General features: G+C 42.6%; 1 protein-coding gene across 1 annotated transcript; it reads left to right on the top strand.

The window, feature by feature from the left end:
* The first annotated feature begins 241 nt into the window (after positions 1–241).
* On the top strand, positions 242–15,175 carry LOC106567699 (NADPH--cytochrome P450 reductase). Its single transcript, XM_014137291.2, is given in 16 exon segments — positions 242–393; positions 395–486; positions 3,560–3,608; positions 3,799–3,927; positions 4,162–4,311; positions 5,986–6,110; positions 6,252–6,341; positions 7,032–7,130; positions 7,621–7,737; positions 8,009–8,127; positions 8,437–8,618; positions 8,784–8,933; positions 9,144–9,414; positions 9,672–9,817; positions 12,586–12,671; positions 12,789–15,175. Coding segments are annotated over 16 exon segments (2,046 nt in total). The 5' UTR covers positions 242–297; the 3' UTR covers positions 12,934–15,175.
* Positions 15,176–17,706: the final 2,531 nt, after the last annotated feature.

The raw sequence follows: 17,706 nt of genomic DNA, 5'->3' as shown, positions 1-17,706 counted from the left end.
CAAATATATTTGAATTTGATTAACTGTTTTTGGTTACTACATGATTCCATATGTGTTATTTCATAGTTTTGATGTCTTCACTGTTATTCTACAATGTAAAAATAAAGAAAAACCCTAGAATGAGCAGGTGTGAATTTTTCACTGGTACTGTGTATGTAATCTATGTATGTATTTTCGTGAAGAAAAAAATATATACTTTTCTATAAAAATAAAAAAAATAAATAAATGTAATTTCTTCAGGTCCTCTCTCTGCCCTGGCTGCAGCCGGTGTTGACCTGTCAGACAGCGAGTGGCCCCATGGAGGACATGGAGGTAGAGCGTGTAGCCCCGGAAGGCCCTGACGTGGCCCCTGTGGAGGAGGAACCTCTCTTCACTAACTTGGACATATTCCTTTTTTTCTCTCATTGTTGGCCTACTCGTCTACTGGTTCCTTTCTCGCAAGAAGTCTGAGGAGACCATCCCAGAGTTCAAGAGGCTCACCCCTGTGTAAGTGTTTTTCCACCAAAATTCTATCATTGGTATTTTGATACGGCCCTTGCCTAGGTAGGCTCATTACATTCCCATTTGTAAAATCCCAAAGGTTTATCCTATTGGGACAGTGGTAGTAAGTTTGCCTACGGGCTGGGAGACACCATATTTGGGACCAGCAGAGGGTACGTTGCATTGTCGGTATCCTCTATATTGGTGTCAGAAGTGGGATAATGCTGACAATCTTTAAAGATTGTTGTGTGCTTAGCTGTTCATTTATTTAATCAAGAATGATTCAACATTGGTGTGTATTTGCTCAGATTTCCCCCTTATTAGCCCAGGAAGGTTAAATCAGAACACTCCCGTTTTGTCATCCCCTGGTGACCAAAAGTCATTTGTATTTTCTTGCCCTGGAACTTGGAGCTGAGTGGGAAGCAGGGATTGGCAGTGTGCTTGTGCATGTGTTGCTTTAGACCACACTGTGGTTGGCCTGGGCAGGGGTTCAAGCATTTGAATGTGTTGACTTCATGTACGCCTAACTGGGGGAATGTGCATGGTCACATTAGTTTTCATCTGTTGTTTATTCAAAAGGATAATAATTTGAAGTGGTTTGGGTGACTGTGTAGCTTATTTTAACATACCCTAGAGACTAGGCTGCATCGCCCAGGCCACATGCAGAAAGGTACTGTTGCAATTGTAGTGGTTTTAATTGTTTTCTCACCTATTATTCCTTGTAACTTTCTGGATTAGGTCTATACATGTGGTCATCTGTTGAATAGATGCTTGAAACATCTCACACCAATGTTACTGAGAACCTTGTTTCATTGTATCCACTTGGCTGCTGGCAGGAACTTGGCATGGGGCTTAATCAGTAACAGTTGCCTATGTTCCTTTGTTGGCGTCACTTGGATCAATTCCCCCCACAGGGAAAATGCCAGCTATGCCCCCTCCCCCCTGAACAATGGAAGTGAAAGAGGTTTTAATTGCTGGAAATGTTAACCATAAACATGGCTCTCTCTTTCTGAATGGCAACAGTGTTAAGAGAAGGACCTCAAACATACTGGTAATTAATTACTGGACCCCTCTCTCCCTGCGAGATCCCCTGGCTCCCCTCCGCACCACCAAACCTCATTGAAAGAAATATGCAGGAGGAGGAAATGGCCCACAACTGAAGCTATGAAAATTCCAGGAAGAGGTTTGGGGTGTGCAGGAAAAGAGAGAACTACCTTGGAGTTTCCTTGTGTTTGGCTGGCTCGCATTTCACTGTGATCCTTTTTTGTTGGAGAAGACTCCCGTCTTTGTGCACTCTTTTTGTGTTTAGTCTTCTACACAGCCAATTTTGGACACTTCCCCAGCGCACCAGAAGACCCAGTGGATGCTTTTTCTCTTTGAATGCTCTCCGAGGTGGAAAGTTGAGGCCAAAGTCCTGCAGTATTCTCTGTTCAGCCTCTCTTCTGCGGAAGCCGTCCCTAATTTGCCTTTGAGGGAGCGTGAATGGAGCAGAGCTGTGTCACAAATGGCAACCTTTTATGATAGATTAGGTAACCATTGTGACACACTCCCTCGGCTCAGGGGTTTGAAATGTGCTTTATTCAGCTCTGCCTTGCCTCGTCTCTTTTTAAGAAGAAAAAAAAATACACATTTACGCTGTTAATAGTTGCCAGGGTGACTCGGGTAGTGTAGTCCCTACAGATTGTATAGGAAAAGAGGAGGGATGTAGTGAGTGGATGTGTATGTCAGTGTTGATGTGTGTGCGTGCGCAGGGGCATGTCCGTTTTTAGTAGTTTTTTTTTAACGTTTATGTGTTATGTCGCCGGCTGCTCTGCTTGAAAGGCTGTTAAGGGAAATGTCATGCTATATTGTTGTTGTCTTCCCAGCCTTGCTGCCAGATGTCTGTGTTGAGTGGTGGTGAGACCGGGTAACAGCAGCACATCCATCCGCGTCTCTGACTACTGCTCTGAGCAGAACACAAGCCCTGGAGTTGCCTGGCCAACCAGTGAGAGGCTGCTGCGGCTGAATAGCAGCCATGGCTGCCTGCGTGTTTTGATTCCACCACAGAGAGAGAGAGCGCGCTCGGGTGGGGTGTTCGTGGGGGGGGGGGGGGGCTGTATGTTCAGTGAGAGACTGAGAATCTCTCCCGCATAATGCACTTTGAGTGGCCAGCGGATAGTCAGCCCTGATGGGCTTCTTCTTCACGTGCTTTTTCAGATTGTGTCCAATTGTGGATCAGGCAAGTGTGTTGTGGGGTGCTGGAGAACACTGCCTGTAACCATGGGATGTGTGTTCTCTCTGCCCAAAGAGAGACAGGCAGCAGCAGCCAGGTCAGTCTCTCTCTCTCTGTTTCTCTCCGTCTCTTTCTGTTTCTCTCTCTTAGTCTCACTGTGTGTGTGTGTGCGTGTGTGTGTGAGACAGCTTGTTCTACTGTGCTCCATCCACTGCCTATCATGTTGATGCTCTTCAGGGAAATGTTTGTTACCGTTGGGAAAGGCAAATTATTGGATTTGATTTGATTTGCTTTTCAGCTTCCCAGGCTGCTTACCCGTGTTTTTAACCAGCAATGTTTAAACAAAAGGAAAGGAAAATGTTTAAAAGATAAGAATCAATGTTGCAGATTGTTATGATAGCCTGTCATCAAAAAGGCTGCAGTCTGAATTATGGCTGGGTGCAGTACATGTAGCCTAACAATTGATTTAAGATACTGTCACCACATGTTTGTCACTTCTTGACTTCCTCTTGATACCTCCTATGTTCTTTGCTAAGGAGCACACGTTTCATTGACAATTGCCATGTTATTTTCATCGGTGAGTTTCGCATGCATTTACTGTGTTTGTTCAAGGTTTTTACTAATGATCAACTGAGCTATTTCTGTGCTGCGTTTCCATGACTTGTAAAGGGATTGGGTGTGACCCATACGCAAATCTCTCCCATGGGGGTCAGAAGGGGATGAGAATGCCAGAGTAAAGAACATTTTCTGCCTTCTCAAATGGTCTCTCCTTTTCGAGGCAGTGTAATAGCCATTTAGTGGACTAATTAAGTTACCATGGTATGCTAATGTTTACCTTTAACATCTGCTTTGTGTCTTTTTCTCCAGAGTCACTCCGCAGCGAGAAACCAGCTTTATTGAAAAAATGAAGAAAACGGTCAGTAGCTTCATGCTAAATTCTGTGTAATAAGTAGAAACAAATTATTTTATACAAAATGATCTCTATTTATTTAGTAAATGGATATGTAGGCTATATGCCACTTAACTTGTTTGGGTGACTAGCTAAGGAACTTAAAAAAGTCGTCTATAATTTAGGATGATTACTGATGATGCGTCTGCCTTTCCAGAACAGGAACATGGTGGTTTTCTACGGCTCTCAGACGGGCACGGCGGAGGAGTTCTGCGGCCGACTGGCCAAAGACGCCCAGCGCTACGGAATGAGAGGCATGTCAGCTGACCCCGAGGAATATGACATGGTACTGGTCTTAATCCGGCTGATTTGATGTACATTGTCTCAGTCTTCTACTTACCACATGTAACCTCCAGCAGCTTTGTGGTGATGAATATATATATTTGTTTGGATATTTATTAAATGTATAGCATTAAGAGAGCTAATGACTGCATTGTTGTGTCCTGAGAGCTGTTTGGTGAATGAATCCCGTTTGCAATTAGTGTATTTTCAATGTCTTTTTCTTCCTTCCTCTCCTCAGTCGGAGCTTCCTCGTCTTGCGGAGATCGACAACTCCCTGGCTGTGTTCTGCATGGCCACCTATGGGGAGGGGGATCCCACAGACAACGCTCAGGACTTTTACGACTGGATGCAGGAGAACGACGAGGACCTGAAAGGAGTCAACTTCGCGGTTGGTATTTTTCTCAGCGAGATAGGTCTGTTGTAGGTGCATCAAGGTGGTTGAGCGTCAACATTGGTGTGCAGCGCAGCACATTTAGCTTTGACAGGATCCACACAGAATTACTCATATTGCATCCCCATTCCCCATTGAAGGAGAGGTAGGGATTGAGATGTCCGTATGTGAGGCTTTCCCATGTGAAAGGCACTGGTGGAATGCACACTTTGCTACATTGCCCCACTTCCCTCCAAACTCACTCACCAAGTGGAAACATGTGGTCCTGCCAAACAAAGCTCCAGGCCTGGCCAACCTCAAGGCTGGAGCTGGAGAGCACTGGCAGTTTGTGGCTTGGAGACGTCGGGAGTCTCAATTTTGAAATGTTTTCTCATTGACATCACTACTGAACAATGTTAACCATGGCTTCCTCTGGGTCTCGCTGTGCGACTCTCCTGAGACAGCATTGTGATGTGGTTGTGGCTTTTTATCTGGGAAATCCATGTTTTCTTGTTCTCAACATTTGTAGTGCATTCAACCATATAAAGCCACTGAAATCACAGATCTGATCCAAATGGTGTAATTGAGTAAATGTACAGCTTAGACATATGTAAGGATATAGTGTATTACTGCATTTACAGTGTCTTCAGAAAGTATTCACACCCCTTTTCCACATTTTGTTGTTATTAACATGGATTTAATTGTCATTTTTTTGGTTAACAATCTACACCAAGTACTCTGTATTTGGGAAAATAATTCTAACATTTATAAAAAATTTATGAAAAATAAAACAGTCATATGTTGATTAGATAAGTATACAACCCCCTGAGTCAATACATGTTAGAATAACATTTGGCAGCGATTACAGCTGTGAGTGTTTCTGGGTAAGTCTCTAAAAGCTTTGCACACCTGGCTTGTGCAATATTTGCACATTATTCTTTAAAAATTGTTCAAGCTCTGTCAAGTTGGTTGTTGATCATTGCCAGACAGCCTTTTTCAAGTCTTGCCATAGATTTAGAGGACGATTTTAAGTTAAAACTGTAACTAGGCCACTCGGGAACATTCAATGTCGTCTTGGTGAGCAACTTCAGTGTATATTTGACCTTGTATTTTAGGTTATTGTCCTGCTGAAAGGTGAATTTGTCTCACAGTTTCTGTTGGAAAGCAGACAGAACTAGGTTTTCCTCTAGGATTTTGCCTGTGCTTAGCTCTATTGCATTTATTTTTATCATAAACTCCCTATTCCTTGCTGATGACAAGCATACCCATGACATGATGCAGCCACAACCATGCTTGAAAATATGAAGAGTGGTACTCAGGGATGTGTTGGATTTTCCCAAACATAACGCTTTGTACTCAGGACATTTCTTAAGTTAATTTCTTTGCCACACTCAAGACATTTCAACTTTTCATTAATTTGTATTAAAAAAAATCTAAAAACATAATTTCACTTTGACATAATGTGGAATTCTGTGTAGCCCAGTAACAAAACAATCTCTATTTAATCCATTTTAAATTCAGGCTGTAACACAACAAAATTATCAAGTCTAGGGGTGTGAATACTTTCTGAAGACACTCAGGTTTGCATCATGATATAGGCCCTAGAAGTAGAGGAATCTTTATGTTTTATATGCAGGTCATTCATTTTTATCTACAGTGATAGCTGATAGCATCTGCCTTTGAACTCTGCAGGTGTTTGGCTTGGGGAATAAAACATATGAGCACTTCAATGCAATGGGAAAGTACACCGACAAGAGACTAGAAGAGCTGGGTGGTAAGAGGATCTATGACCTGGGAATGGGAGACGACGATGGCAAGTGAGTACTGAACTCAATACAGTGCAAACATTGCCACAATGTCCATAAATTAATCCATATTCATAAATATGTATTTATTTCTCTTATTAAAATATCATGCGATGACTGACTGTTCTATGTATGTCTTACCCTCTTCCCCAGCCTTGAGGAAGACTTTGTATCATGGAAGGAGCAGTTCTGGCCTGCTGTGTGCGAGCACTTTGGGGTGGAAGCCACAGGAGATGACACCAGGTAATAGCTAGTTGGCTACCCCCTCAGGGTCTCCTGGTCAGACTAGTTGTCAACTAGAGATATTAAGTATGGAGATTCAGGAGCAGATGTACTTCCTGTATAGGGAAGGTATTTTATTTAAAAAATATTTATTTTAAAGACACAGAGGGCTGGTTTCCCAGACACAGATTAAGCCTTGTCCAGGATTCAAAAACATTCTCAATTGAGATTCTCCATTGAATCCGCTTTTTAGTCCAGGACTAAGCTTAATCTGTGTCCGGGAAACCGACCCATAATGTTTTACTTTGTATTCCAATTCAATGCAGAACAAGGGTTATTTTCCATGGTAATATCAGCAGCTATGAATACTGGATGTATCAAATAATTGATACCCCCTGGCATTGTTTGCATGTTCTCAGAAAAAACACTAAAGCTTCATCTGCAAATAACAAACCTAAATGACCATCAACAAGTAAAATCATTGTTACATGTGCTTTAAGACCTTTCACTCACTATGGCATCTGACAATTTTTACCATGCATCATCACATTTGCATCACATTTGCATCACAGTGAGCAAACTCCACTAGAAGCGTGCATGGCTGTCCATGTCGGCCCTTAGCTGCACTGACAAGGGTTATTTTTAGACTTCATGAGTGGTCGGGATGCAGAGCAGGAAGTAACCACCTGTCCGTTTCTTCCTCTCCTTTAGCATCCGGCAGTACGAGTTGGTGGTTCCAACTGACATCAACATGAATAAGGTGTACACTGGGGAGATGGGTCGCCTCAAGAGCTTTGAGACCCAGAAACCGTGAGTTGACAGCTTCGCACACACATAGGAAGTGGTGTAGGCAGCTCAGCTATCAGGCGTAATGACAGAGATGTGTTGTCATCGCTAATGGAATGAATAGATTATGGTTGTTTTTCAGGGCAACAAAGGGATGACTGTTGTCATGACGCTGACCTGATTCTCACCTACTCCCCAATGTCAGAAGTCCAACAGCAAAGTCTGGGTGCTGTTAGGGTGCATCTCAATAGTCCAAAGGAGCCTCCTCTCCTCATCTCTTTTCCTTGATAGAACTAGACAGGTGTAAACTAAATCTCTGTGTAGGCCTCGGCCTTAGCGCTTTCACCTGTCTTCTCAGATCAGTGAAAAGAAAAGTTCTTAATATTAGAAATCTTCTCTCAAATGTATTGGGATGTCAGTTATTTATTGGAACTTTCGACAAACCCATTTTACAACATTAGCACCAATTGTCTGAAATGGCTTTGTGATAACTCCAGTATATCTGTCATTGCAGGCCTTTTGATGCTAAGAACCCCTACTTGGCCACGGTAGCGGTTAACCGCCAGCTGAACCAAGCCGGTGACCGTCATCTGATGCATCTAGAGCTGGACATCTCAGGCTCCAAAATCAGGTAGCGGCTCTGCTTTAATATGTAATACTAAAGGTCCTGTGCCTTAGAATATCATACACTTCTGCCTTCCAATGTCTACTGCATTTCTTCTGTCTGCCAATAAGTGTCGAGTTGGATAATCATTTTTATTTTATTTTAAACATTTTTTCCCATTTTCACACACTGGCAACAAGCATGTAAATATGTTCTATATGTAATGACATTTGCGTGTTAGATAAAGACATTGGGAAGTGTTGTTCATCCACCTCCCCCTGTCTCTCCCCCCCTGTAGATACGACTCTGGAGACCACGTTGCTGTTTACCCCGTTAATGACGTGTCAATAGTGAACAGAATAGGCCAGATCCTGGACGCCGACCTGGACACTGTTATCTCACTCAACAACCTCGACGGTCAGTTGTAAATCATGGCTCAGGGATATATGATTTCAGCTGCTTTGTGTCTGTGTATTTACATTGGAGCAGTTTTCCATTGTCATTTTCCGTAATATTTGGTTGCAGTGAACTGCACGTGATGTTATCCTCATGGCTATTCACTCACTGTACAGTAATCTAGAGGTTGAGAAGATATTGCTGCACACATAGTCAACTAAATCGTATAGTCTACCGTTAACATCGAAAATGTATACCGTGGCCTCTAAATAAATGGAACCTGAACATTAAATGATGATGCTGATAAGATTGTTCCTCTGTGTCTTTTAGAGGAGTCCAATAAGAAGCACCCGTTCCCGTGTCCGACCACATACCGCACAGCTCTGACCCACTACCTGGACATCACCAACCCCCCTCGCACCAACGTACTGTTTGAGCTGGCCCAGTACGCCACCGACCCCAAGGACCAGGACACCCTGCGCAAGATGGCCTCCGCCTCCCCCGAGGGCAAGGTTGGCACCCCTGACGGACCTCGAACCTCTGACCCTTCACCGCTAGCTGACTGACTGACAATCCACTGCCCGCCCAGGAATGCATGCTGTCAATGCGTTTGAATGGCTGTAAATGATCCGTATCAGTGGAGAGTAAGTCTTAGTCTGTCTGTGTCTCTTTGCCAGGGTCTGTACCAGAGCTGGGTGCTGGATGCTCAGAGGAACATCCTGGCTGTGTTGGAGGACATGCCGTCCCTCCACCCTACCATAGACCACCTGTGTGAGCTGCTGCCCCGCCTACAGGCTCGCTACTACTCCATCGCCTCCTCTGGCAAGGTGAGACCCACTATTAGAATAGTAAAAAAACTTTGTCCATCTTGTGAGAAACAGCAGCACCCCTGGATGGAGGGTATTTTAAGGGTTAAGGACATGTACCTGGGATCAGAGACCAGCAGACCTCCGGTTGCCAGTTCAGTTCCCACTTTTTCAGATTATTTTATTTCGTTTTTTATTTGTTTACTTTATAACTGTGTATTGTCTTGTCAGGTGTATCCCACCATGGTGAGCATCTGTGCGGTGGTGGTGGAGTTTCAGACCAGCACAGGGCGGACCTTCAAGGGTGTGGCCACCAACTGGCTGAAGAACAAGGTGGTGGTGACGGACAACGGCCACAAGGCCACTGTGCCCATGTACGTCCGCAAGTCCCAGTTCCGACTTCCCTTCAAGGCCAGCAACCCGGTGGTGATGATTGGGCCCGGCACGGGCATCGCCCCCTTCATGGGCTTCCTCCAGGAGAGAGGCTGGATGAAGGAGCAGGGTACGGAGCAAGAAGGCCTGGTCCTCATCTGGCATCTAAGTCTGTGGTTTTTGCTGATTATTAAAACCGAACAGTGTTTGCCTAGTGCATAGATGGAGTTCACAGCAAGCAAGTCTGTATTACTCTACAATAAATTAGGTTCACCTGAGTTTGTTGCCACAAGTATGTTTGTATTTTTTAGCATAAGGGAGGGAAAGTAAAAAGAGGGCGAGTGTGACACAGCTTCACATCCAGTATGTGTTGTATTTCGCTATCAGGGAAGGATGTCGGCGAGACGATACTGTACTTCGGCTGTCGCCGCAGAAACGAGGACTTCCTGTACCAGCAGGAACTGGAGGAGTTTGAGAAGGCGGGCGTGCTTACTCAGCTCAACGTGGCCTTCTCCAGAGATCAGGAGGGGAAGGTAACACATCACACCAAACCTCTCTGTCAGCTCCTCACTATGTGAGAGTTCGTGTGTCTAGCTATACTACCAAGTTTGACATTTTATTAGTCGTATGTACAGGATACACATGGTATACAGCATCCAATGAAATGCTTACTTGTAGGTTCCTTCTCGACAATGCAACAACAATTTGAAATAATAAAACATGAGAATACGAACATAATGTCAATGGCTCAGTAGAGTAGAAAAAACATTTTAGCATTAGTATAATACAGGAAGGCACAATTTATAGTTCAATATGTATATGTGTTTTGGGGAAGGGGGGGATTGGGGGGCAAGTGTTTCAATTGTGCAGTATTTAGCAATCATAATACGAGTCTGTTAGCAGCAGTTGGGATGTGTGTGTGTGTGCTTGTGGCATGAATGTGTGTGTTTTATCTGTATGTTCATGAGTGAGTGCATGTTTGCTAAGGTGTGGAGAGTCGGTGCAGGTGGTCAGTCCAGTTCAAGTATTCTGCAGTCTGATGGCTTGTAGATAGAAACTGTCTCTGAGCCTATTGGTATCAGACCTCATGCTACGATACTGTCTGCCTGACGGTAAGGGAGTGAACAGCTCGTGCCTGAGGTATGTGGTGTCCTTGATGCTGCCGGTCTTCCTCAGGCATCGTTTAAAGTAGATGTCCTGGATGGATGGGAGCATGGTCCCAGTGACGTACTGGGCCGTCATTTTGAAATTTGTGATAAGATTCATTAAGCTTTAACACTCCCCTACGTATTTATTTGGACAATGAAGCTAAAACTTTTAATTTGTCTCTACACTCAAGCTTTTTTGGATTTGAGATCAAATGTTTGATGTGAGGTGACAGTACAGAATTTCACCTTTTATTTGAGGGTATTTTTATACATATCTGTTTTACCATTTAGAAATGAACGTCCCCCCATTTCAAGGTGTCATAGGTATTTGGACAAATTCACTTGTGTATTAAAGTAGTCCAAAGTTTAGTATTCGGCCCCATATTCCTAGCATGCAATGACTACATCAAGCTTGTGACTCGACAAACTTGTTGGATGCATTTGGAGTTTGTTTTGGTTGTGTTTCAGATGATGTTGTGCCCAATAGAAATGAATGGTAAATAATGTATTGCCATTTTGGAGTCACTTTTATTGTAAATTTAAAGAAGATAATATGTTTCTGAACACTTCTACATTCATGTGGATGCTACCATGATTATGGATAATCATGAATGAATCGTGAATAATGATGAGTGAGAAAGTTAGAGGCATAAATATCATAGCCCCCCCCCAAAAAAATGCTAACCTCCCCTGTTATTGGTAATGGTGAGAGGTTTTGGGGGAATGACTTTTGTGCCTCTAACGTTCTCTCTCATCATTATTCGCAAATACTTCATGATTATCTGTAATCATGGTATCTACACTGAACAAAAATATAAACGCAACATGTAAAGTGTTGGTCCCATGTTTCATGAGCTGAAATAAAAAAATCCCAGACATTTTCTGTACGCACAAAAAACGTATTTCTCTCAAAGTTTGAACAAATTTGTTTACATCCCTGTTAGTGAGAATTCTTCCTTTGCCAAGATAATCCATACACCTGACAGGTGTGGCATATCAAGAAGCTGATTAAACAGCATGATCATTACATAGGTGCACCTTGTGTTGGAGACAATAAAAGGCTACTTTAAAATTTGCCGTTTTCACACGACGCAATGCCACAGATGTCTCATGTTTTTAGGGAGCGTGCAATAGGCATGCTGACTACACGAATGTCCACCAGAGCTGTTGCCGGAGAGTTAAATGTTAATTTCTCTACCATAAGCTGCCCTGTCATTTTAGAGAATATTGCAGTACGTCAAACCAGCCTCACAACCGCAGACCACGTGTAACCACGCCAGCCCAGGACCTCCACATCCGGCTTCTTCACCTGCAGGATCGTCTTCAGTGGGGTGGGGGGGAGTGCTGAGGATTATATCTGTCTGTATTAAAGCCCTTTGCGGGGAAAAACTCTGATTGGCTGGGCCTGGCTGCCAAGTGGGTGGGCCTATGCCCATGGCTGCACCCCTGCCCAGTCATGTGAAATCCATAGGTTAGGGCCTAATGAATTTATTTCAATTGACTGATTTCCTTATATGAACTGTAACTCAGTCAAATCTTTGAAATTGTTGCATTTTATATTTTTCAGTATACATTCATTTCGAAGTGTTCAGAAACATATTATATTCTTATTTACAATAAAAGTGACTCCAAAATGGCACAATACATTCATTTCTATTGGGCACATCATAATATGAAACACAACCAAAACAAACTCCAAATGCATCCAACAAGTTTGTAGTCACAATCTTGATGTAGTCATTGCATGCTAGGAATATGGGACCAAATACTACACTTTTAACTACTTTTAATACACAAGTGAATTTGTACAAATACTTATGACTCCTTGAAATGGGGGGACTAGATGCATAAAGCGCTTTCATTTCTAACCGGTAAAACAGATATGCATGAAAAAGATGACATTCTCTACTGTCACATATGAAACTTTTGATCTCAAATCCAAAAAAGCTTGAGTATAGAGGCAAATTAAAAGTTTTAGCTTCACTGTTCAAATAAATACGTAGGGGAGTGTATCTATGACTTTGATAAGGTCCAATATTTGATACTGCCAGTGCCTATAATTCGCATTGACTTGAAGAGAATGTATTTTGTATCAGTTAAATTATTTAAATGAATTGTTCAGTCAGGCTAATTGTTAGATTTTTCATGCTCAGGTGTATGTGCAGCATCTCCTGAAGAAGAACAAGGAACATCTGTGGAAGCTGATCCATACTGACAATGCTCACATCTACATTTGCGGGTAAGAACCATTTCAGACCACCTGCATATGTACACGCTTTTAGAGGGTTTTCTGAAAGGGAACATCCGTCATCGTGTGCCCTCTGTAAATATGGCTGCCAATATTGTCCTTCCCTAGGGATGCTCGGAACATGGCGCGGGACGTGCAGAACACCTTCTATGACATCGCTGAAGAGGTCGGAGGCCTCACACACACACAGGCTGTGGCCTACATCAAGAAGCTGATGACCAAGGGCCGCTACTCTCTGGATGTGTGGAGCTAAAGAAGGTGCCGCTTACTTGCCAGGACACCCTCACAACCCCCTAGATGTTAACCTATTTCATTTGGTTGAGGGGTAACGGTAAACACCTTTTTAAACAGTTTTTGGAGGTAACACGTCAGCACCTAATCTTTAAATGGAAAGACGTATGTCTGAATGTTTGTTGTCCTTATTGGTTTTGTTTGTAATCTTACTGAAAGCCTTTTGTGGGGACTCGTACTGAGAAGTAGTGCTGTTAATTTAGGATTGTTTGGGAATTGGCTCATACTCTAACTTGACCCCTAGCCCCAGGCCTTTCATGTAGATTTGGTCTACATTCTCCTTTAAGGTTATTGGGAAAAAAACATCTCTATTTTGGAATAAATCAATAGATTTGTTTTATTAAGAGTGCAGGCAGACCTTTATTGTTTCCCATCAGATTAGAAAAGTTGGAGATAATATACAGTACCAGTCAAAAGTTAACACACCTACTCATTCAAGGGTTTTTATTTTAAATATTTTCTACATTGTGGAATAATAGTGAAGACATCAAAACTATGAAATAACACATATGGAATCATGTAGTAACCAAAACAGTGTTAAAGAAGAATCTAAACAATTTTTGTTTAACACTTTTTTGTTTACTACATGATTCTATATGTGTTATTTCATAGTTTTGATGTCTTCCCTATTATTCTACGATGTAAAAATAAAGAAAAACCCTGGAATGAGTAGGTGTGTTTAAACGTTTGACTGTTACTGTCCATTAAATGTTCCACATTGTTTTTGTAAGTGAAACTAGGTGGAAACAGAAACTAGGTGGAAACAGAGGTGATTATGAAATGAAATATTGCGTCAGGACGTGTGTCATGCTGTGAAGATCCCCACAAGTGTTTTTTTTCTTGTATATTAACTCATTTCAAATGTAAGGCATTGAAAGCATTCTATATTTTCCATCTGTAAATGTATTTACAAATTCAGATGCTCTAGGAAGGTTGTGTAAACTTGTAGCGTATTCATGTTGTACCATGTACTGTTAAATTTGTACATTTAAATTGCAGAAACTATTTAGTAATTGAGCCTTGTTTTTCATCGGTTCATTAAAGAATAGGTCTTAGATTAAGTGGCGGTAAACTGTAAAAGTGTCCAGGTGTTTTTTTTCTCATGCTCTCAGACTAAGGCTTAGTTCCAACTAGTTACGATTAGATGGACACTACCACAGCATATAGGCAATGCAATATGTGTTGGTTATATGTGCACTTTCAGTACAAAATGAATCCATCTATTAACTGTCATTTGTGTGTTCTGATATCACTAATTCTGGGATGTGTACAGTATACACTGATTGTACAAAACATTAGAAACACCTTCCTAATATTGAGTTCCCCCCGCCCCCTTTTGCCTTCAGAACAGCCTCAATTCGTCGAGGCATGGACTCAACAAGGTGTCAAAAGCATTCCACACAGGGATGCTGGCCCATGTTGACTCCAATGCTTCCCACAGTTGTCAAGTTGTCTGGATGTCTTTTGGGTGGTGGATCGTTCTTGATACAAATGGGGAAACTGTTGAGTGTGAGAAACCCAGCAACGTTGCAGTTCTTGACACAGTCAAACTGGTACACCTGGCACATACTACCATATCCCATGTAAAGGCACTTAAATCTTTTGTCTTCCCCATTTACCCTCTAAATGGCACACAAACAATCCGTGACTCAATTGTAGCAAGACTTTAAAAATAGTTCTTTAACGTGTCTCCTCCCCTTCATCTACACTGATTTTGAAGTGGATTTAACAAGTGACATCAATAAGGGATCCTTGCTTTCACCTGGATTCACCAGGTCAGTCTATGTCATGGAAAGAGCAGACGTTCCTAATGTTTTGTACACTCTAAGTATTTTATCTAGGTTTTATTTTTCTATGCTGATCGTTGGTCTAATACAAAATATTTACTTCAACTTGAGGTTCTGCTGAACATTAACTATATGAAATGGAATGAAGTGGATGATATAAGGGTGATGTTCAGCAGTTCTTTTGGTGTTTCTTTTAATAGAGAAACCCCTAAACTTTTGTAGTGATATGGCAGGGTTCATGTTCATTTGTGTGCCTTTGAACTTTTTCTCTTGCATTACTGATATCGAATGACGTATTCCATCATGACCTTTACGTGACTCTTACCACTTGATCCAGTTGTTTATGCAAAATAGCTATTTGTATATAAACAGTGTAACTTGCATTTGTAAAGAAATAATAATCATTGATTTGCTATACTTAGTCTTGGTTGTCATTTATGGCTTCTTTTTACTGTGCACATCAACCAATTTTTTTATTTTTATACTTCAATATTTCTCTCCAATTTTCGTGATATTCAATTGGTAGTTAGTCTTGTCCTATCGCTGCAACTCCCCTATGGACTCTGGAGAGGCGAACGTCAAGAGCCATGCATCCTCCTAAGCTGCACTGCTTCTTGCTACACTGCTTGCTTAACTCGGAAGCCGCACCAATGTGTTGGAGGAAACACCGTCCAGCTGGTGACCGAGGTCAGTGGGGCCAATTGTGCGCCGCCTCATGGGACTCCCGGTCACGGCCGGCTGCAACACAGCCTGAGATCAAACCCGGGTCTGTAGTGACGCCTCAAGCACAGCGATGCAGTGCCTTAGACCGCTGCGCCACTCGGGAGGCCCAACTACCTAATTTTCTAAAGAGGACATAATCTGCCCTTGTAGCCCACACTCTTGATAACCTCAACCACTGCTCCCTGCTCCAGAATTTACAATAATGTTGAATGATGCATTACCAAACATACTGCATGTAATGGATGTAATTTACTGGTGAGTGGATGCTATTTCATTTCATTGCTGTAAGTAATTAAGGAAAGACAAACGGAATACATCAGTGTAATATAAATTCCCTGATTTATCAAGGTTGTATAAATCAAGAGTACCAAGAGATTTGTCTACCGTATGTGTAGAACAACACAACGTACAAGCCAAAAGGAGTGGTCTTATAATCAACTGACAATCAAAACCTTATTGCATTGATTTGACCTTGAACATTCAGAGACTGATTGACACTTCAAACCAAAATCATCAGTGAAGAAACCGTGTACCTTTTTAAGTACTGCCTCAAACCCCATGTCCAAGTATATTACTTTTCATCGTATAACAAATGAGCTCTGTCATTCAATGAGTTTTCTATGACATCAATCTGTCAATGAAGACACAGGTGCCCCTGGGTAAACCATCATAGACCCTAGCAGTGACTCGGGCATGTTTGCTATGAAACTCTGGGGGGCACTGACAGACACAGACTGGAGAGAATGTTGAGAATGTAGATGTTGAGCCACTGGGCCCCAGTGACTGCTGGTTTGAGAGGCAGATGTCTGCCAATGACTGTGTCCATCACTGTGTCCGTGACCTTGACTGTGGTTGCAGCTGTGTTCATGTTCGTGAATTTACCCAAATCTATGCGTGAGGGCATATCCATGGTTGTGAACATAATGACCTGAGAACTGAACAGGGCTCCCCTGTGTATAGTGGGAGTGGGCCCAGCCTTCAAATGTCTTTGGTGTGGTATCAGTAGCCTGTAGGTTGGAGGAAACGGGAGCGTAGGCTTGGACTGGGTAGGAATGATTCTGTAACCAATGAGAATGTGGAGAGGTTACAGAGAGCTTATCTAACTAAACAGTGATTCTCTATCTAATCATGGGGACCACTAGGTGCCTATTGTACAGTATTCAATTACAGCTGAGGATCATCTATTGAAACTGCTCCTCATTATACTGTAGTACATCATGTACTCTGGCTTGCACCCAGCAATCATGTTCATTTAATGACCTCTCGTCTTATAGGATAAATGATGCGTCTAGTGCTTTCTCAGTACTCAGGGTGGGTGGACTGTCTTCCTTCTCTATTGATGCAGGGTCATACAGGACATCAATGTTCAGGGGTGCAACTTTCACTGGTGATGGGGGGACATGTCCACCTTCTGAAATTGCATTTTTGTCCCCTCCAGTTTTATCATTGAATTGTGATACAAAACAAGGCAACGGTGTGCTTTAGGTCCATGAGGACACCCCTGACTGGTTTGGTAGGCTGTTTGGAGTGTTTATCCCACTGGAGAAACAAATATATACATGGCCCCCCCACTGCTAAAACCACTGCCAATGTTCCTCAGCAGTCTGAAAGGCATCTTCTTGTTCAGCACTGATGCCCCAGCATCGGCCCTTTCCGTCTGTTTCACCAGAGCAAGATAAGAATGTGTGACGCAGTGATGCAAGATTTTCCTAAACAAACATCCCATAATGTTTAGCTTGAGCACTCAACATACATTTCAAGCATATACAACACAAACATATTACAACTTAACTTACACTACTAAGCACACAAAGCTGTGACATACTGCAGTGTATCATGGTTATTGTCAACCACAAGGTTGGAGTAAGGATAGAGATCCCCCCTGCGATGATGGGGATGCAGAGGAAGACAGTGTGTGGGACCAAAAGTGTTGCGATGACCAGAAACAGCCAGGGCTAACATGGGTACACTGACCCCAAAAAGAAAGCCCTCAACCATAAGTGAGTACACTGTAGCCATACCCATAAGGGAGAGAGATACAGGAACTAACCCCTCCACTTGATTCTGGGCAGATGCACCAAACAGTACCAGCCCCAGGAGGGTGTACAACACCTCTGTGCTGATAGAGAGCAGCTGAAACATGAGGAGGAACCAAACAGTGTCCACACTCTTCTCAATCCCACCGGAGGAGCACCAGAACCCCAATGCTGAAGAGTAGCTGGGTC

The sequence above is a fragment of the Salmo salar genome, chromosome ssa13, assembly GCF_905237065.1.
Source record: "Salmo salar chromosome ssa13, Ssal_v3.1, whole genome shotgun sequence".
In the NCBI taxonomy this organism is placed as follows: domain Eukaryota; kingdom Metazoa; phylum Chordata; class Actinopteri; order Salmoniformes; family Salmonidae; genus Salmo; species Salmo salar.
Note: the sequence above shows the minus strand (reverse complement) of the source record. Positions and strands in the feature narration are given on the sequence as shown.